This window comes from Palaemon carinicauda, chromosome 31 (assembly GCF_036898095.1).
Source record: "Palaemon carinicauda isolate YSFRI2023 chromosome 31, ASM3689809v2, whole genome shotgun sequence".
NCBI lineage: Eukaryota > Metazoa > Arthropoda > Malacostraca > Decapoda > Palaemonidae > Palaemon > Palaemon carinicauda.
In genome coordinates, this window is record NC_090755.1 from 6,424,383 (window position 1) to 6,442,090 (window position 17,708).

Below are 17,708 nucleotides of genomic sequence, written 5' to 3' on the forward strand. Positions count from 1 at the left end.
AATCTGTCAGGTCTATAAAGTAAAATCTTAAGCAAGTGAAAAGATTAACCCTTATTACAAGCAAAAATTAAAATGAATTGAATATAAAGAAAGTATACAAAATTGTTAAGATTATTTTCGTAGGCAATACTTGATTCTTGCAAGCAGTTGAACCTAGGACAGTCAATAGACATAACCAACTTCAGTACTAAGATAGGCAAAATTGAATTTTAATACTTAACTAAAATTTGTAATTTCAATTTATACCTCACTTCCCTGGCCAAGCCCTCCACACACATCATTAAAGAATTAATATCATTCTCACTCTCCATCAATCCAATTACCATTTCCCTCTAGTATTTTATGGTCAGTCGCTCGCATTATGGCGCTCTGTGGTAAGCAATATTGGCTTTGGTACACTTCAAATTTGAAGTCAAACAGCCCAATAAAACAAACCTCTTGACTTCACTAATGTAAGTGGGGGAATTAGATGAACCATGCAAGTACTGAATCCCCTGCTCTTAAGGAGGTGGGTAAGTGAGGGACATAGCATAAAGAAACTACAGGTATCCTAAAATCAGATCCCTTGACTAAAGAACCTAAAAATTTTCACTTTTAAACAAATCTAAATTACATACTTTTACAGTATAAAATTCAAGTTAATCTTCCATCAAAGTAAGAGTACCTTTTTTTGCAATATAGCATAATTAAAGGGTGAGAAAGAACTATAAAAATTCCTGAGGCAAAAATAAACTACAACTAATAAAAAACTACTATATGTACATACCTAAAGACCCAATTATATTAAAACATCACCTACTGCTACCGTATAGCCGGCAATCTTCTCAAGAAAACTAGGCCTTCTTCCAGTAGTGTTTGGCAATTATTTATTTGGCATGCTACTAAGGTTCTGCCAAGACCCTCTCCAAAGGCATATTCCTACAGAAAGAATAATAGAACTCCTGATACTGTAACATGAACAATAACTTTCTAGTCCTGCAAATAGCTTGAATCCAACTTAAAATGTGGTTCCGTCACTAAGCCTTCCATAAGAAATGACAACTAGCTTGGGAAGTGGGGAAGAAAGAGAGATTAATGGATATAAGATTCTGTGATTTTCTTCCATCGTTGTATCTAATTGCATATGGAATAAACCAGAACTGTGGTAAGGTAAAGGTTTTACAATAGAAGGAACTAGACCAATTTGAGAAGTCAAAGCTTGTGTGGAAGGATTCAATTTTATAATGTGCTGAGAACCATAATTACCATCAACATACATACTATACTATTACTGCTAGAATTAACATTAGAAGAAGCTAGCCCAAAGTTTAAAACAGTAGGTTATGCCCCAGATTCTGTCGTTAGATGCTATATAGCCACTTATTATACATATTACACACATTCAAATGCAAGAAAAAGAAGACTTCCTTGTAAACACTATAAACCCATCAATCTCATTCTGAATATCGGTCTGCTCTCCCCGTTTACCAACACCAATGTCTACAGTATGTACATTGCCATCCAATGTATGGTATTATCTTCTATCCTGTTACATTTAGAGTGCCAATCACAAACCCTTTCAATAACTACCTTGATATATTATTTCATAAGCCGATTTGGAAACTCTACATATTCTGAACAACTACGCTTCAATTCTTTTTTTGACCCCGACACGAACACAAAGGGAATGCAGATATTTGTCCTCTAAAAGAGGCCTATTCAATGCTAATTTAGAACACAAATCTCGAAACCAGCAGAAGGCATACCCATTTAGATCTAACTGACAACCGATAAGGCACGACATAACATTCTAATATGCAAATAGTGCAGCTACTATAGAGGTTGGAACGTTCACTTACAGAGGGTTAAACGAAACATGAAGCATCCCTCGGCCAATATTGTTTACCAAAGTATACCATAATATACTAAGAGGGGAAGGGGAGGAACAATTTGAGTGAAGGAAAATGGCAATTATTTCAATTCTTCAGCGATAGACAAGATATTCAATTAAATGAAATATAAATCATACGTCATGATTGTGGTAAAAAAAAAAAAAAAATTATTAAGTAAAATGAAAGACAAATTTTAAGTACTGACAGAGGCATTGTAACCTTTCCCCAAAATTTGGCCAAGAAGCCACCCCTATCAGCCATAGCTAAGAATAATCAAGTTATTTTTGTCCATTTGAATTTGCATACACAAAGCATGTTCAGAATTTACACTGCACTAAAATAGGTTCTGAATGATAATGTTAAAAATTTGGATCATAAAATTTTTAACGGTTTTAAAAGCAAAACCACTTTAACGAGGATGTTAAAAACACCAAGGTAGAAGTCAATGAGGAGGAAAACGACTATACTACTACACTACTACTACTACAATGATGATTATAACATTAAATTTCAACCTCAAAACAAGATTGAACCAAAAGTGCTACCAACCGCATCTACAGGGGCCAGTTAATAGGACCCTTGCCTCAAACTCTAGTCATTGATTCTATCCTAATTTGAGGCAGGAAGCACATGTGATTTTACAACAATAAAAATAACTTGAGGGGCACTCAGTAGAGCACAGAACTCCGCCAGGGCAGCTTATTTCTCGACCTTTTGGACCAATTTTTGGACATTTTGCTTGTCCATGACCTTCACCTTTGACCTTCCAAAAATTACCGGTAATAATTTCCAGCTCTTTACATAACTGTTTAAAATCCCTGCAAGTTTCATTACTTTATGATTAAAATTGTGGACGTATGGTTGATGACCGGAATTTGACCTTTTCCTTGATGTTGAACTCGACCTTGACCTTAACATGTATTAAATGGTGTGGATTTTCATACATTCATATATGAACCAAATTTGAATTCTCTGTGACAACGATGTCCAAATTTATGGCTGATTACGTAAATTGGATGTCTTGCTTGACCGTTACCTTGACCTTCCAAAATTTAATCCTTTCCAGCTTTTTACATAACAGTTAACCCTTGCAAGTTTCAATACTCTACGATTAAAATTGTGGCCAGGAAGCTGTTCACAAACTAACACACAAAAACAGGGACAAAAACAAAACCTCCATCCAACTTCGTTGGCGGAGGTAATATAATATGAAATAACAATAAGTTATAAACAGCAACAATAATAATACAGTAACCATTTATAAAAATAATCATAGTACATTGAATGAAGTATAGTAACCACCCATCAACATCAGGGATCTCAGCTTGAGACTTCTTTAGTTATTAGTATCACTATTATGTTTGATTTAAGTGAGCTGCTGCTTTCCTGTTGAATCTCTTAAAGGTAATGATAAATGTGAGATGCATATTACACTAAAAATTTATTGAAATGACAGTTACCAAAAAAATTCCTTGAGTGTTCAAGTGTAGGCTATTCTGTAGGATCTATATTACTTCTGATAAAGATCAGCACCTGAAGAGGAGATACTATACAGGAAATTAAACTGAAAATTGCAGAAAGGAATCATGCATACACAAGGCAGAAATCTAAGGGTTGAACTGAAATTCTTAGTGAAAAACATCTGAAAAGTTTTCACATTCATTTGGGTCACACTTTGCTGCTAGTGAGTTTGTTTTACCAAACATCTTGATTCATCAGATACTTAACTGTTAGTATTGAAATACCTGTTCCAAGTGAATATGAGGGAATTCAACAAATGAATATGTGCAATTGAAAGAAATTTCTACCTCACATTAACACCGAACCAAGGAGACACTTATCAAGGGACGCTTTCTTTTGGGAGTAGTAAAATACCGAATATGGAATACGGAAGAGCAACTCTATAAGGGCTGCCTTTATGAAAATTACTTTGTCAATTAAGATAAGATTTAAAACAAATAAAAACTGAAAACTGAAAGTAGTAAAATCAATGACATTTATCGTCATGATTACTCTAGATTACCTGACAACCTCCCTGAAGCCAATAATCCTTGAGGTATAGCAGTGTTTGCCTGCTCGATATCCTGTCTTAAACTTTCTAGAACGTCCTATAAGGGAAAAAAATGATTAGCACATAACCTATTACCAGAAAAAAAAAAAAAGAGATGCACAATTAAACAAAGATTGTTTTATGTCTACCAGAAACATCTTGTTCAAATAACTGACAATGATAGAAGTATATAATATGGTACATCAAACTTTATCAATAAAAATATAATGTTAATTAGCCATTTAACATCTTGAAATCATACTTAGCTGCTGTTTACTGCTGCATTAGTGTGTATGTACTTAGTAATAACAGCTCCTACAAATACTTATAAGAGCAAAAACATGCCACAGGCAAAAAATCAGAAAAGAGAGCCAGATACCCTCTGAGCTCAAGGCTTTAAGAAGAGTTTCTCATTCCCAAGTAACATTTTAGGTCATTTCCCTCTTTGAAAAGAGTTTTTCCCCTAAAGAATGCTTTCTCAAGTTCTGAAAGGCATATTTCTTTATTTTAGTCACCATCCTCTAATCTGCTTCACTAAACTCTTCTTGCTGCCTCTGATCTTGTGACTTCTCTAGCAAATCCTAATTTTCCCTAGTTCTTTATCAGTATGGCTGATTCATTACAATGCTCTCTCTTAAGTAAGTTCTCATGTAAATTTCAAATTTTTTAAATTATATTCTCCTCATTCAAGTCACATTGAAGTGATCATCCTCCTTGGATTCTGTCCATCTCAATACCTGCTTTTTTTTTCATCATGTATAGTTTGATCAAGGAAAACTATTGCTTAAAGCATTTAAAGTAAGGGAAAAAAACTTATAGTCCCCATACAATGTTTCTGAAGCAGGGTATTGATACAACTGATGTTTTAATTGACTGTATCTAATAATAATGAATGGAATATTCACATATTAGTATCGTTTTATTAAACAAAAATATTTTCGATTGTCTATTTTATATGATGATCTAGACAACTGCATGCGGTTTTCAAATCAGCTGATTAAAGCAAATTACAGAAATATTTTTTCACTTGCTAAAATAAACAATTACTACTTCAACTTAATCATTTTCATATTAGCATTTAAGGTATACTGTACAAATTCTTTTCTCTCATTTCATTTACTTTTTGAGTTTATTAATGGTACATGAAAGTTTAGGGGTGTTTCATTCCATGGTTGCTAATGCATGATAGTTCTTTAGTCTTTAGCTTTGTGGTGCTGGAATACAAAGCTTTAAAAATTATTAACTTCTTTCCATTCTTTAATTAGTTTTTGCACGATTTGATTTACCTTTTCATACACTGAATAAACCATCAACAATTATTTCTTTTTCGTTATCGCCTGTTTGAACACAGTTTTCCCAGATGCATAACAGCTTGAGCAGCGTTTGCTTTCCCAGCTTCGGCTAATATCTATTGCTTAAATTTAATAGTAAACAGTACTGTATTCCCTTGCTAATCTTTTCTCTAGAGCGAAAAAGGGTAAAATGTAATTTGTAATAACAATGGTAATTCTTTACTACTGTAAGAAAGTCGAAATGCAAGGAAAATCACAAATTTTTAGTAATTTGTATTTTTCCTAACATACTTACCGAGAACTACTTTCTTAGGAGGTACCTGGAATCTCCTCTCAACCGACCAGAGTTTTGTGTAGTTTACCCTACTTCCGTTTTCTGTGAGGACTACCCCAGGCGGTAGGATACGTGCCCTGAGGCTAGTCCCGAGCCAGGTCGCGCGTTAGCTTGGGTCTCGACCCTCAGCAAGTTCTTGGATGTTAAAAATTAACTAAGGGTCAGAAAGGCACTCGGGGAAGGAAGGGAGGGCCATTACCCGAAAGTAGTTCTCGGTAAGTATGTTAGGAAAAATACAAATTACTAAAAATTTGTGATTTGTTCCAACACAGAGACTTACCTCGAACTACTTTCTTAGGAGACTTACACTTTAGGAGGTGGGAGTATCTACCTGACCTAGACCCAACTAAGCAGAACGGCCGTGAACCTAGATAGGAGACTAGGTTCCAAAGGTTGAAGGAAAACGAACCGTAGGAAAACTACACAAAGAGCTCACACTAGTGTCTAAGTACTCACCCTTAAAAAAATTTCGTTGTTGTTGTGTCCAGTGATGAAACTGTGAATCCATGTCATGTTCAGTCTCTACTTGGTCAAATCTCCGGGGAAAGAAGAGAAAAGAGAAGACAAGGGGAAAAGGGAAAACGAACCTGTGTCTTTATACCTGGGGCTTTGGCCGTTAAATCGCTTGGAGAGCGGAGATGACTGTTCCTATAGAGAACCCGTCTAGAGACTTCCTCGAACATTCTTTGAGGTAGTGGGCTGTGAACGTAAATTGGTTCGACCAGGTGCCTGCCTTGAGGATCTGCGCTACTGCCATGTTTCTCTCAAAGGCCAGAGAGGTATTTATACCTCTCATGTCATGTGGTCTGGGCCTACCTGGAAGGGGAAGACCGGCACTACTATAGGCCTTGATGATCACCTGTCGAAGCCAAAAGGAGATGGTATTCTTAGAGATCGGCTTTCTCACCGTGCCCGAGGAGACGAAGAGGTTCTTGATGCCAGGTCGGAGACTAGCAGTCCTCTCCAGATATTTCCTTAAGGACCTGACTGGACACAACTTCAAATCTTCCGGATTACCTGATCGAAGAATTGCTGGAACAGTGAACCCTTCGAATCTCGGATCCCAGACAGCTGGATTTTGTGTTTAGCCACAAACGTAGGAACGAACTTGAAGGAGACCTCTCGCCAACCTCTTGTGTGCGAGACTTCGTAAAACAAGCCATGGATCTCGCCCACCCTCTTAGCTGAAGCCAAGGCTAACAGGAAGACCGTCTTGAGCGTGAGATTTCTATCTACTATGTCCTTCAAAAGTTCAAAGGGAGGCTCACTCAACATCTTCAGAACCTAGCCACATCCCATTGTGGCACCCTGGAGGCATGAGGAGGGCAGGTTTGCTCAAAGCTCCTGATGAGCATAGAGATGTGCCTAGAGGAACCCAGATCAATGCCTTTCAAGAGGACTCCCTTGATGGCTGGAATTGACATGCACACCACGTCCCTGAGATGTACGAGGAAATCCGCAATGTCCGGAATCGAGGCTCCTAAGGGCTTGATGTTTCTGGAGGCGCACCATTTCATGAAAGTGGCCCATTTTGCCTGGTACACCACTGCCGATGAGTGCCTCAGATAACGAGACATTCTTTCAGCTGTTCCTGCCGAATAACCTTCTTTCCTCAGGAGCCGCTGGATAACCTCCACGTGTGAAGGCGCAGAGATTGTGGATTGTCGTGGAACCTTTGGAAGTGTGGTTGCCTTAGGAGATCTGGTCTGTCTGGCAAGAGGCCACGAGGGAAGGCACGCCATCTCTCTTAGGTCCGCGAACCATTCCCTCTCCAGCCACCAAGGCACTACCAAAGTCATCCTTAGATTGAGAGCCGTTCTTACTCTGTTGAGTATTTGCCTGATCAGTGTGAAGGGAGGGAAGGCATACACGTCGAGATTGTCCCCCCGTGTTGAAAGGCGTCTTCCAATGCCGCCTTTGGGTCTGGGGCAGGAGAACAGAATACGGGGAGTTGTGCGTTCAGCCTAGTCGCGAAGAGGTCCATCACCGGCGAACCCCACTTTTGGATGATAAGACTTGCTACCTCTAGATGAAGAGACCATTCGGTCCCTACAACCTGGCCAATTCTGCTAAGTCCGTCGGCTAGGACATTCCTCTTTCCCGGAATGAATCTTGCTGTTATTACGACTTGTTCCGACTCGGCCCAATCCAGAATCTCCAACGTGAGGTCGCACAACTTTTTCGATTTTAGACCCCCTTGGTTCTTTATGTAGGGTACTACTGTGGCGTTGTCGCACATTAACGCCACTGTGTTTCCCCTTAGAAGACCGACGAACTGAAGGCACGCGTTCTGAACGGCCTTCATCTCCAGGACGTTGATATGCTTTGTCTTTTCCACCTCCGTCCAAGAACCCCTTGCTGACTCCCTGCGAAGGTGAGCTCTCCATCCTTCCTTGGAGGCGTCCGTGAAGAGGAGCATCTCCGGGGGTTCCGCCGCAAAGGGCATCCCCTTGAGGGTGCTTGCTCAGTCTCTCCACCACTCCAAGGATTGCTTCGTCCCTGGAAGAACAGGAATTACTTTGTAGGGCGACCCTACTTGGTTCCAGAGCCCCTTCAGGTTCCATTGGATGGCCCTGAGTTTCATCCTCCCTTGGGGAACCAGCTTCTCCAAAGACACTAGATGGCCTATCAATCTCTGCCAATCCTTCGCTCTCCTGGGCTGGCCTGATAGGAAGGGACGGAGGATCTGGTCCAGGTTGTTCAGCCTTACTTCCGATGGGAAGACTCTCACTAGTCGGGAGTCTAGAACCATCCCCAAGTACGTCATCCTGGTGGAGGGAGACAGGTGCGACTTCTCCAGGTTGATGGTGATACCCAGAACTTTGCTCCTTGTTCCTTCAAAACTGCCTCTGAGGAAGAAAGGAGTAACCAGTCGTCCAGGTAGCGAATCAGACGAATACCCCGTTTGTGAGCCCATATGGAGACAGTCGTGAAGATTCTCGTGAAGATTTGGGGCGCTGTCGACAGGCCGAAGCAAAGAGTCTTGAATTGCAAGATCTGGGTATCCCACTTCACCCGAAGGTACTTTCTGCTGGAGGGGTGAATGGAGATCTGGAAATAGGCGTCCTTGAGGTCTATGGAAATCATGAAGTCTCCTTCCCTCAAGGACTCCAGGACTGACTTCGGGGTGTCCATCTTGAAGCCGGTCTTGCACACAAACTTGTTGAGGGCTGACAGATCTATGACCGGTCTCCAACCTCCCGTCGCTTTCTCCACCAGGAAGAGGCGGCTGTAGAAACCTGGACCTGGTTGTAGCACCATTTCCATTGCTCCTTTCGTTAACATAGTGGAGACCTCTTCTTGTAAGGCCTCCCTCTTCAAGGTGTCCCTGGGGGCTAACCATTCTGCCTGACTTGCTGGGATAAGAGGTAGAGGATCTGCCAGGAACGGGAGCCTGTACCCCTCTTTTAACACCGTTACCGTCAAGGGTTCCGCTCCGTGATTCTTCCATGCTTGCCAAAATCGTTTGAGGCATCCCCCTACCTGAGGTTTGGGCAGGAGTGGGGGGCCTCTCAACCTACCTCCTTCTGGAGGAGCGACCTGACCGGCCTCTCCTGGAAGCTGAGTGGGCTGTTCTATAGGAGGCTGGGGCTGTGGGATCGCCCCTGCGGGAGGGCTGCGAAGGGTGAGACCACAGGGAAGGCGGGGCCTCTCTCCTCACCTGGTTGGGGGGCTCGAGACATCGACGGTCCATCCGGAGGAGGCCTTCTGTAAGTGGGCCTCCTCATGGTATGAGGTCTGGGAGTGTTCACTTACTTCCATTTCGACAGTTCCTCCACCACTTCTTCCGTCTGTTTCAGGGGAAAGAGTCCGTTACCCCACACAGACAGGTTCCTCAAGGTCCTCGCCTCCCTGTCCGGTATACGTCTGGACAATTTATTTAAGATTGTGTCCCTTCGTCACAGAACCCCATTGGCGGATAACGCTAGGGACTGAAAAGTTAGGAACTTCAAGGCCCGTCCTCCGGAGCTGATAAGTTCCTTCAGCAGTGCTTGGTTGGATGGCACTGCAGAGTCGGCGGAGCCTGGATGCCTACTAGTGTCGAGGCCCACCAGTCTAACCAAGAGGCGACGTTGACGAGATTTTTGGACATCTCCTCCATCATCGTCGCCTCCGATGGAGAAAAACAGATAGGAGCTGAGGAAGCCCTGTCCTCCGAAGTTCCCTGACCTAAGACTTCCAAGGAGTCTTCTACTTTGCTGGCTCCCTGTGGCTGTCCTTCCATCCAATAGTACTTACTTTGGGACTTCAACCCCTAGAGTAACTTGGAGGACCCTTGAACCTTGGAACCTTCAGCATTTCGTGCCACAACCTTGTCTATGTGAGCACGGCCAAGCCTCACATCTCTGGCTACAGGTAGGGCTAAGGAGGGCTTCTGTTGGACGGGCTCCTCCATTAGTCTATTAAGGCTAGACCGCCAGGCATCCTCGTCCGCAGGCAGTGATTCCTCGATCCTGTGGTGATGGCGAATCAGACCAATAACCCTCCTATAAGCGGAGTCCTCCTCTGGCGCGGTTTCCGTGTCGCCGTCCGCGCCCTCCGTCCGAGGTTAAGGAACCATACTGACGGAGGTCTTCGCACCAGGCTGTGGTCTGAGGACGGGCATTGCGGATGGCTCGGGAACCTTCGTCCTCTGTTTGCGTTTCTTCAAAGGGGGGGAGGCTTCCGTGGGTTTGCCCAACAGAGGAAGCCGTTCCTCTATATTGCTCGGCTGAGCTAACTCGACGAGGCTGCCCGTCCGAAAAGGCGACTCCCTCCGCTGGGAGGGTAGGGAAGCCTGTTTCGAGGTCTTACGCCTGTCCGAAGAGCTCCTTGGGTCTTTGTGAGGGTCAACTCTATGGCTGGTGGAGGCCCTTCTAGGAGGACTGTCTCTGGGAAGCCAACCCGCAGTGCTCGGGAGAGTAGTAAAGTCCGCGAGCTTACTGCGGGGAACGAGGACCCATTGCTCCTTCGGTGAACTACTCCTCCTGGGTTTCTTCTTCGGGGATCTTGACCGCTTCCTCCCATGCCGTGACCTAGAGCGGGACCTTGAGGGGGAGCGCCGTCTCCTGGATCTGTCCCTCCTTCAACGGTGTCTTCTCCACGTCTCCTCCTCTTCCGACAACGATGAGCTTACCTCCGAGGACCCTGACGACTCCTCGTAATAACTCCGAGAGACGGGAACGTCCGCTTTCACCATTTTCTGGGTTCCGGATGTCGAAGGTTGAAGGAAGACGTCGGGAATTGCCGATAGAGGGGTTGGGAGAGATATCGGAGGATCAACACCCTGGAACCAGGACCCAAGGCCGCCGTCCCCCCTCAAAGGTGACCTACAGGGAGTTCTCGGGGGCCCCTATCCGAGGGGATCTTCTAACGGCAAATCTTCTTTTCCTGGGGCTCCTTCCGCTGCGGAGGCGCCTGAAACATAAACCCACGATGCTGGTGAAGATACAGGGACATCCTTATTCCACATAGGGTCGTCCGAAGAGACCTGCCCCCCATGCACAAGGGCATCGTCCTGCGGACCCTCACTAATAAAACTTTCAGGCCCCCCTCTTACCTGTAAAAGATCAGCAACCCCAGAAACCCGGAGACTCGACTCCTGGGGAAGAACCATTGGCTTCTTCCCCGCAACGGACTTACCTCGTCCCCTACTCTGGGTAGGGGATGAAGAAGGGACCCTGTCAGACTGCTCTCCTGTAGACATCGCGGGCAAAGAAAAGCTGGACTTCCTGGCCGAGCGTTTAGACGACTTCTTCTTCTTCGTCCCAAACCTCACCCACTGCACTTCAGTCCAGGACACACACTCCGGACACGTGTCCGAAGGAGAGCAAACTCAACCCCTGCACGAAGAGCAAAGGGAGTGCGAGTCCACCTCAGGCTTAGATAAGAACGCACCACACGATTTTCCAGCCTTAGGCCTAAGACAACGGCGATGATGCTCCATATCGCACTAGCACAATATTGCAAGACACAGGAACGCAGCGGGAAAGGATAATAAGGGCAAGAGAACACTTAACAACCACAAGGGAAAGCACAAGGGAAAACAAGCGGACACGCGAGAGCACAAGGGAAAGTATGGCGGGCCACGCGGGAACCACGTGGGACACACGAGTCGGGGACACAAAGGGTCGCACTGAGACAAGGAGAGCGTCGAGATGATATCACTACGCGACCAGAGAACTTACTGAGGGTCGAGACCCAAGCTAACGCACGACCTGGCTCGGGACTAGCCTCAGGGCACGTATCCTTCCGCCTGGGGTAGTCCTCACAGAAAACGGAGCACGTATCCTTCCGCCTGGGGTAGTCCTCACAGAAAACGGAGCACGTATCCTTCCGCCTGGGGTAGTCCTCACAGAAAACGGAAGTAGGGTAAACTACACAAAACTCTGGTCGGTTGAGAGGAGATTCCAGGTACCTCCTAAGAAAGTAGTTCGAGGTAAGTCTCTGTGTTGGAACAAACAAAAGTTTTTCATTCACTAGCTTATCACCGTATGCATTACTAATGATACTTTTATCATTCTCTTTTGTTTTTGTAACTTACTGAAGTTGAAGTTCAGCTTTAAGCGATGGAGGAAAAGAGGGCAGTTTATTATAATTTGGTCTCAAAAAAGGCAATGGCATGATACACAATATGTATGATAAAATAATTTTCATATGTGAAAATGTGGGATCACAAGTTACAGGAGTTGTAAGTTAATTCTTGTTTTCTTTCTTTAACCATTTTAAGCAATTGATATTGTTACCCTTCATTTCTAGCATATCTGTGAATTGGTTGTGGTCACTTAGGTGATATAATAAGTTTGAATAAGGTTCTACAGTATTTTTAAGGACTTCACCTTACAAAATGGCATATTTGATTATTCGGCATCACCAAAGTCCCGCGGGTGCTGGTTAAAACAACTTCAACTGTATCTGGAAAAAAATATTTCCAGATTGTAACACTATTGATACCAAAGAGTCTGAAGACAAGGTCTCAAGTAATAAACCCTTTCCTTCCATAATAAAGAGGCATTGTGAAGATAAAATAGAGTAACCAGTTGGGCAATTGATCAGTAATTTGCACAGAACTACAGTAGAACCGTAATAAAAAAGGGGACGCAAGACCTTCCAAAATCATCCGGCAGAAGGACACGAATGAGTGAATCTTAACAGAGCCCTCACTCTCTTGATATTCTGTCCCCACAGGAAGCACAGGTAGTATTCCTCCTACTGGAGAAGAAACATTGAAGGTATTTAAAAGGATCACCCAGAGGGGAGAGAACCTGCCATTCCCTCTTGTAACAATCTGTAAACCCACAGAAGTTGAAAAATGAACTGACAAAGAGGAAGATGTCAAAGACAAAAGAAGTTATCAAGTGAAACCCTTACTCTCACCAGCAGGCTATCTCAAATCAATCTGTTGATACAATGATCTAACCTGTAAGTCAACACACAAAGCAGGAAAAGTCTCAGCCACAACCACAAATCCTTTAAGATATAGGGGTACACTACAACCTAATATGAAGAGAAATTAAATGATTGCCTATGATCCTTATTCCTACATTTTAAAAAGAACTCTGAGATTCAACCTACCATACACCTTCAAGCACCTACCAGTACACAGTAGAGTTGAATTAAGGAAGAGAGTCCAGTACAAGGATGAGAGCCGACCTGGGCATTAACACATTTGTAAATTTATGAGGGAAGGAGGAGACAGAAAGGATAGACTCACCAAAATGCATTCAGCCCTGCCATCAATAAACTTCATAACTGCAAACAAGAAGGCTTCAAGAACACCAGTAGATGAAAACAGGAGTGTAAATGCACACCATACACTTTAGTGCAATGATGAGAGGACCTGGACATATGTACGCTTGTGAGCCAGAGTAGGAAGAGATAAGGCAACACTTTATTTAGCTCAGTTCTTCTATCAAGCACCTTCCTAACCTCTCATTCCAATCATGAACACTGACAGTGTTCAATCACACACACAGATCACAAGCTTAGACCCATGCATAGCATGAGCACAGACCAAAAGCAACATTGGGATAGTCTCCATAGAGACTAAGCAAGGTGTACAGAACCAATCTCACCTCCGTTAAAAGTCTACTCAAGGCTGATCACAAATCTTGTGATTAACCTACAGCTTCACCCAATGTTGAGCCCTGGTGAAAGGACAAACATCATTTTATTAGAAGACACACTCACAGTTAAATTACAAAGGAAAATGGGATTTCTATCTGTGAATTATTCTAAAATATAATTGGAATGAGTTGGGAGTTATTACGGGTGCCTCAGGGATTGGGAATTTTAAGAAGCCGGGGGTGGGGAGTATGAAAATACCATAGGTAAGTGGGGAGAGAATACACTCTTAGAAGACGTATATACCAGACATGGTAACCAAAGCCATTTTGAAAAGTTCACATGAACAAACCCTGCCCATAAAAATGTAGAGTAAATAAAGAGCAACTACCAAATGCACAATACTAACAATAAAAATAAAGATAATTATAAACTTCCCGACCCAGTTAAGAACAGTGACAGTACAGAAAACAAGAGATGAACCGACTCGACAGTCAGAGATAACATGTAAAATTCTCACAATTGTGAGATGGTACAATGCCACAACTACCCATCACGTCACTCAACTACCCTTCATCATTTGACTATCCTACTGACAATACTGTAACCTTACATAAAAAAAATAATGGTTTGTATTTTCACAGGAATAATGAGTTAATTTGATTGACAACTCAAATATATAAGACTATACTTTAATGTATAAAAGTATTGTATTATTCTTCTATGGATTCTGTAGGCTTATTAACTTATGATGACAGATGTTTGATAAAAGCAAACTAAGTTAATTGCAAGGTTAAAATAAGGGTTAGACTTTTGCTTTTCTCCTAACAAGGCTGTCTAAAGTTACATCTCAAATGAATTACTGTAAATGTAGTGCATAAAGAGGCTAATAAAAATAATAGAATTACCTTAAGTTTTATGATGAATTGTTCTACAATTGGATAATACGAAGAAGAAATTAAGTGATGGCACTCCTCTTTAATTTGATATTGAATGCTGATGTTCTTCAAAATATCCAAATGTTCAGCCTGTAAAATAAAATGAGAAATCACAATACATACATATACAGTATAAAATACTGCATGTCGATTCAATACAGTACACCATATATATTCCATAGCACACAAACCAACAACTATATCCGAGTATTCACCTCCAATTAAGTTGCAATGATACGCAAGAGTGTGATTCCAGGTAAATAAGTAGCCACTATACAAGGTATTGCCTCCTTTGTTGTGACCATGTCAAACTCATTTTACAAGATGACTTGGTTCAAATAATAAGCAAGGTTGACCAGTTAAGTGTCTCTTTGGCTCTTTGAATGAGGATGGTATGACCAGTTAGATGCAGAGATAACTTGGTAACAAAATGACTAGCTTGTGAACCAACAATGCAGCTGGACCCATCTCACAGGTGAACATTTCTGACTAACTCCCTAATATATAGTCTCAGACTGGGAATCCTTGCCTTCAGGGCAGAAGATACTAGTACATTGACTTTATGAGTACCTAAAAAATAATTTCCACCCAGATGGCATTTCAAATAACTGTAGATGAAAAATGTAGAGAGGAATGAGAACAAATACGAGTCTCCAACCTTCTAAGGCCTTTGCAATGATAAACAACCAATGGTTAAAACCCTTGAGATAAGGAGCTTCCTCGAGAGGTCCAATTTCCCTCAACAACCTCATCACACTGATCATGGCAAAAAATTTCTCAAATTTTTTAACATAATTCTTTATTTGGGATAGGTCTTTTGTTCCTTCACTGTGAATGGAATGGATTACAAAGGGAACTATACAAGAAACTACTCAAGTGCCATATGTGGACGAGAGCATGGAGATGGTTTGGGCGTGCTCTTCACACTCCCCCAGAGAGATTAGTTCACCAAAGTTTCAACTGAGCTCCACAAGGCATTAGAAAAGTTGGAAGACCTAGGCCTACATCACTGAGGACTATGAATTGGGAAGCGAGAGATGATAAATGGAGAAGGATTGATTTTAAAGCTCAAGATAGAGATGACTGGCAAAATCTAACCAAAGCCCGTTGTGTCGTAAAGATGATGATGATGAAGAGACGACTGGCGAAATCTAACCGGGGCCCTTTGTGTCAATAGGCATAGAAGATGATGATGATGATGAATGGAAGGGAATGTGCATAAATACTACAAATTTTAAAAACACTTTTGTATTTTTCCTAGCTATACAAACCCGAGTCATTTATATTGATTACTCCTACTTTTGTTTTCTCTACAATCAGACAATCAAAGAAAAAGAGGTTTGATTGTACCACAATACAGTTGCGAAGCAATCACAGTGCACGGCAGCGCAGGGCGCCATCTCATGATGCTCTTCATTCTCTCCTGGTCAAAAGACTTGTGGGCAGTTGAGGCAGGATCTTTGATAAATAACTCGGGTTTGTATAACTAGGAAAAATAAATTGTTTTAAAATTTGTAGTTTATACATACGAGGATACAAACTTCCTAGTTATTTATATGGGAGTCTTCCTTAGGTGGGAGGAAGTCTCCGTCACGAGGTATGCTCCTCCTCTCTAATAGATACAATTACTATTAAGTAACAGCAAAAGATCAAAAGTGGATAAATTTGGAACTATCTAGGCACCTTGTAAAGAGCATATGTTTAGTGCCAGGGGTGAAGCTATACGAACATCGAGTCACATAAAGAATAGACAGTATCCAATATATCATCAATAATTATTGAAAAATTACAAATTCGGAGATAATTTGCATTTTTCCTAACCATACAAACCTTAGCTATTTACATGGGGTATTACTTTCGGCGTAGCTGAAATGGCGAGCCATTAGATTTTAACGAGGGTTAACTAGAGGTAGCTAGCTACCCCTCCCCCCTCACACACCGGTGAACTGATTCACTTCGCTTAGAGGTAGGACTTGCCTTGGGGGACAGGGCTGGCGGGCAAATATGTGTAAATAGCTAAAGTTTGTATGGTTAGGAAAAATACAAATTATCTCCGAATTTGTCATTTGTTCCGTAACCGAAATACAAACCACGCTATTTACATGGGGTGACTTACCCCTTAGGAAAGGTGGAAAGTCCCAGCCTTACTGGCTTTGGCTTTGCCCGGGGACTCAGAATCCGAGTGAGCAGCACTTCGAGAAAAAGTGTTCCTGCACCTTGCAAGTTCCTTGCTCCGCAAGGAACGCGCGGCCTACATAAGCTTGTGTGTGGAGGGGTGAAGTGTGACTTGTCCTAAGGAGTTGACCTGAAATCCCTTAGACGGAATTCTAGGCTAGGACGTTCCCAATACCACCTCGTCAGGGTATGGGGGACATGACAGTATTACCTTAATACTAGGAACACAAGGAAGCATGGTTTACCTGCAGAGGTTTGAGGTCAGCTATGCAGAGAACCCAGGACACTGCTTTCCCCAAGAGAGGGGAGGATGAAGAAAGAAATAAGGGCCAGACAAACTTCTTTTATTCATGCAGACTAAAACTGGGTAACAATGCCCTCAACCTCTGCTACCTGTCCATTAAGGAGCCTGAGGTTTAGACCAGCTGTTTTGTAGCCACCACAGGGCCGATAGAAAACATATCAAAGCTCCTATGGGTCACGTCCTGCAGGTAGTGGGCTGTGAAGGTCGTTTGATGCCTCCAGACTCCAGCTTGTAGCACCTGCGTCACAGAGTAGTTACTCTTGAAGGCCAGGGACGTTGCAATGCCTCTGGCGTCGCGTGCCCTAAGGCGACGTGACGGAGGAGGGTCTGGATTCAGGGCGTGATGGACGACCCTACGAATCCAGGCTGAAAAGGTATTCTTGGTGACCCTCCTCTCCGTCCTTCCTGTGCTCCCAAACAGGGCTTGCACGTGAGGACAAACTCCAGCTGTTCTTAAGATAACACCTCCGACTCCTTATTGGGCATAGTAGGAGAAGGTCTGGGTCATCTGTTACAGAACAGAGAATCAAAATATTGAAGGAGTCGAACCGAGGGTCCGGGCTCCAAGATTTGAGACTAGTGACCAGCTCAGGGACGAAACCTAAACGTTACCTTTCCCTCTCCTCTTGAATGGGCGACGACGTACGAGAGACCATGAAGTTCGCTGGCACGCTTGGCCGAGGCCAGAGCGAGCAGGAGCA

The 17,708-nt window shown here is 42.9% G+C and overlaps 1 protein-coding gene across 1 annotated transcript in view; it reads right to left on the minus strand.

Moving 5' to 3' along the window:
* The window catches only part of LOC137624849 (zinc finger protein 345-like), a 94,284-nt gene that overhangs the window by 67,687 nt on the left and 8,889 nt on the right, over positions 1-17,708 (minus strand). The window contains exons 2-3 of the mRNA XM_068355798.1: positions 14,499-14,618; positions 3,895-3,979 (exon numbers count right to left, since the gene is read on the minus strand). Of these exons, the coding sequence (XP_068211899.1) occupies positions 3,895-3,979; positions 14,499-14,618 (205 nt within the window). The remainder of the gene's footprint in view (positions 1-3,894; positions 3,980-14,498; positions 14,619-17,708) is intronic.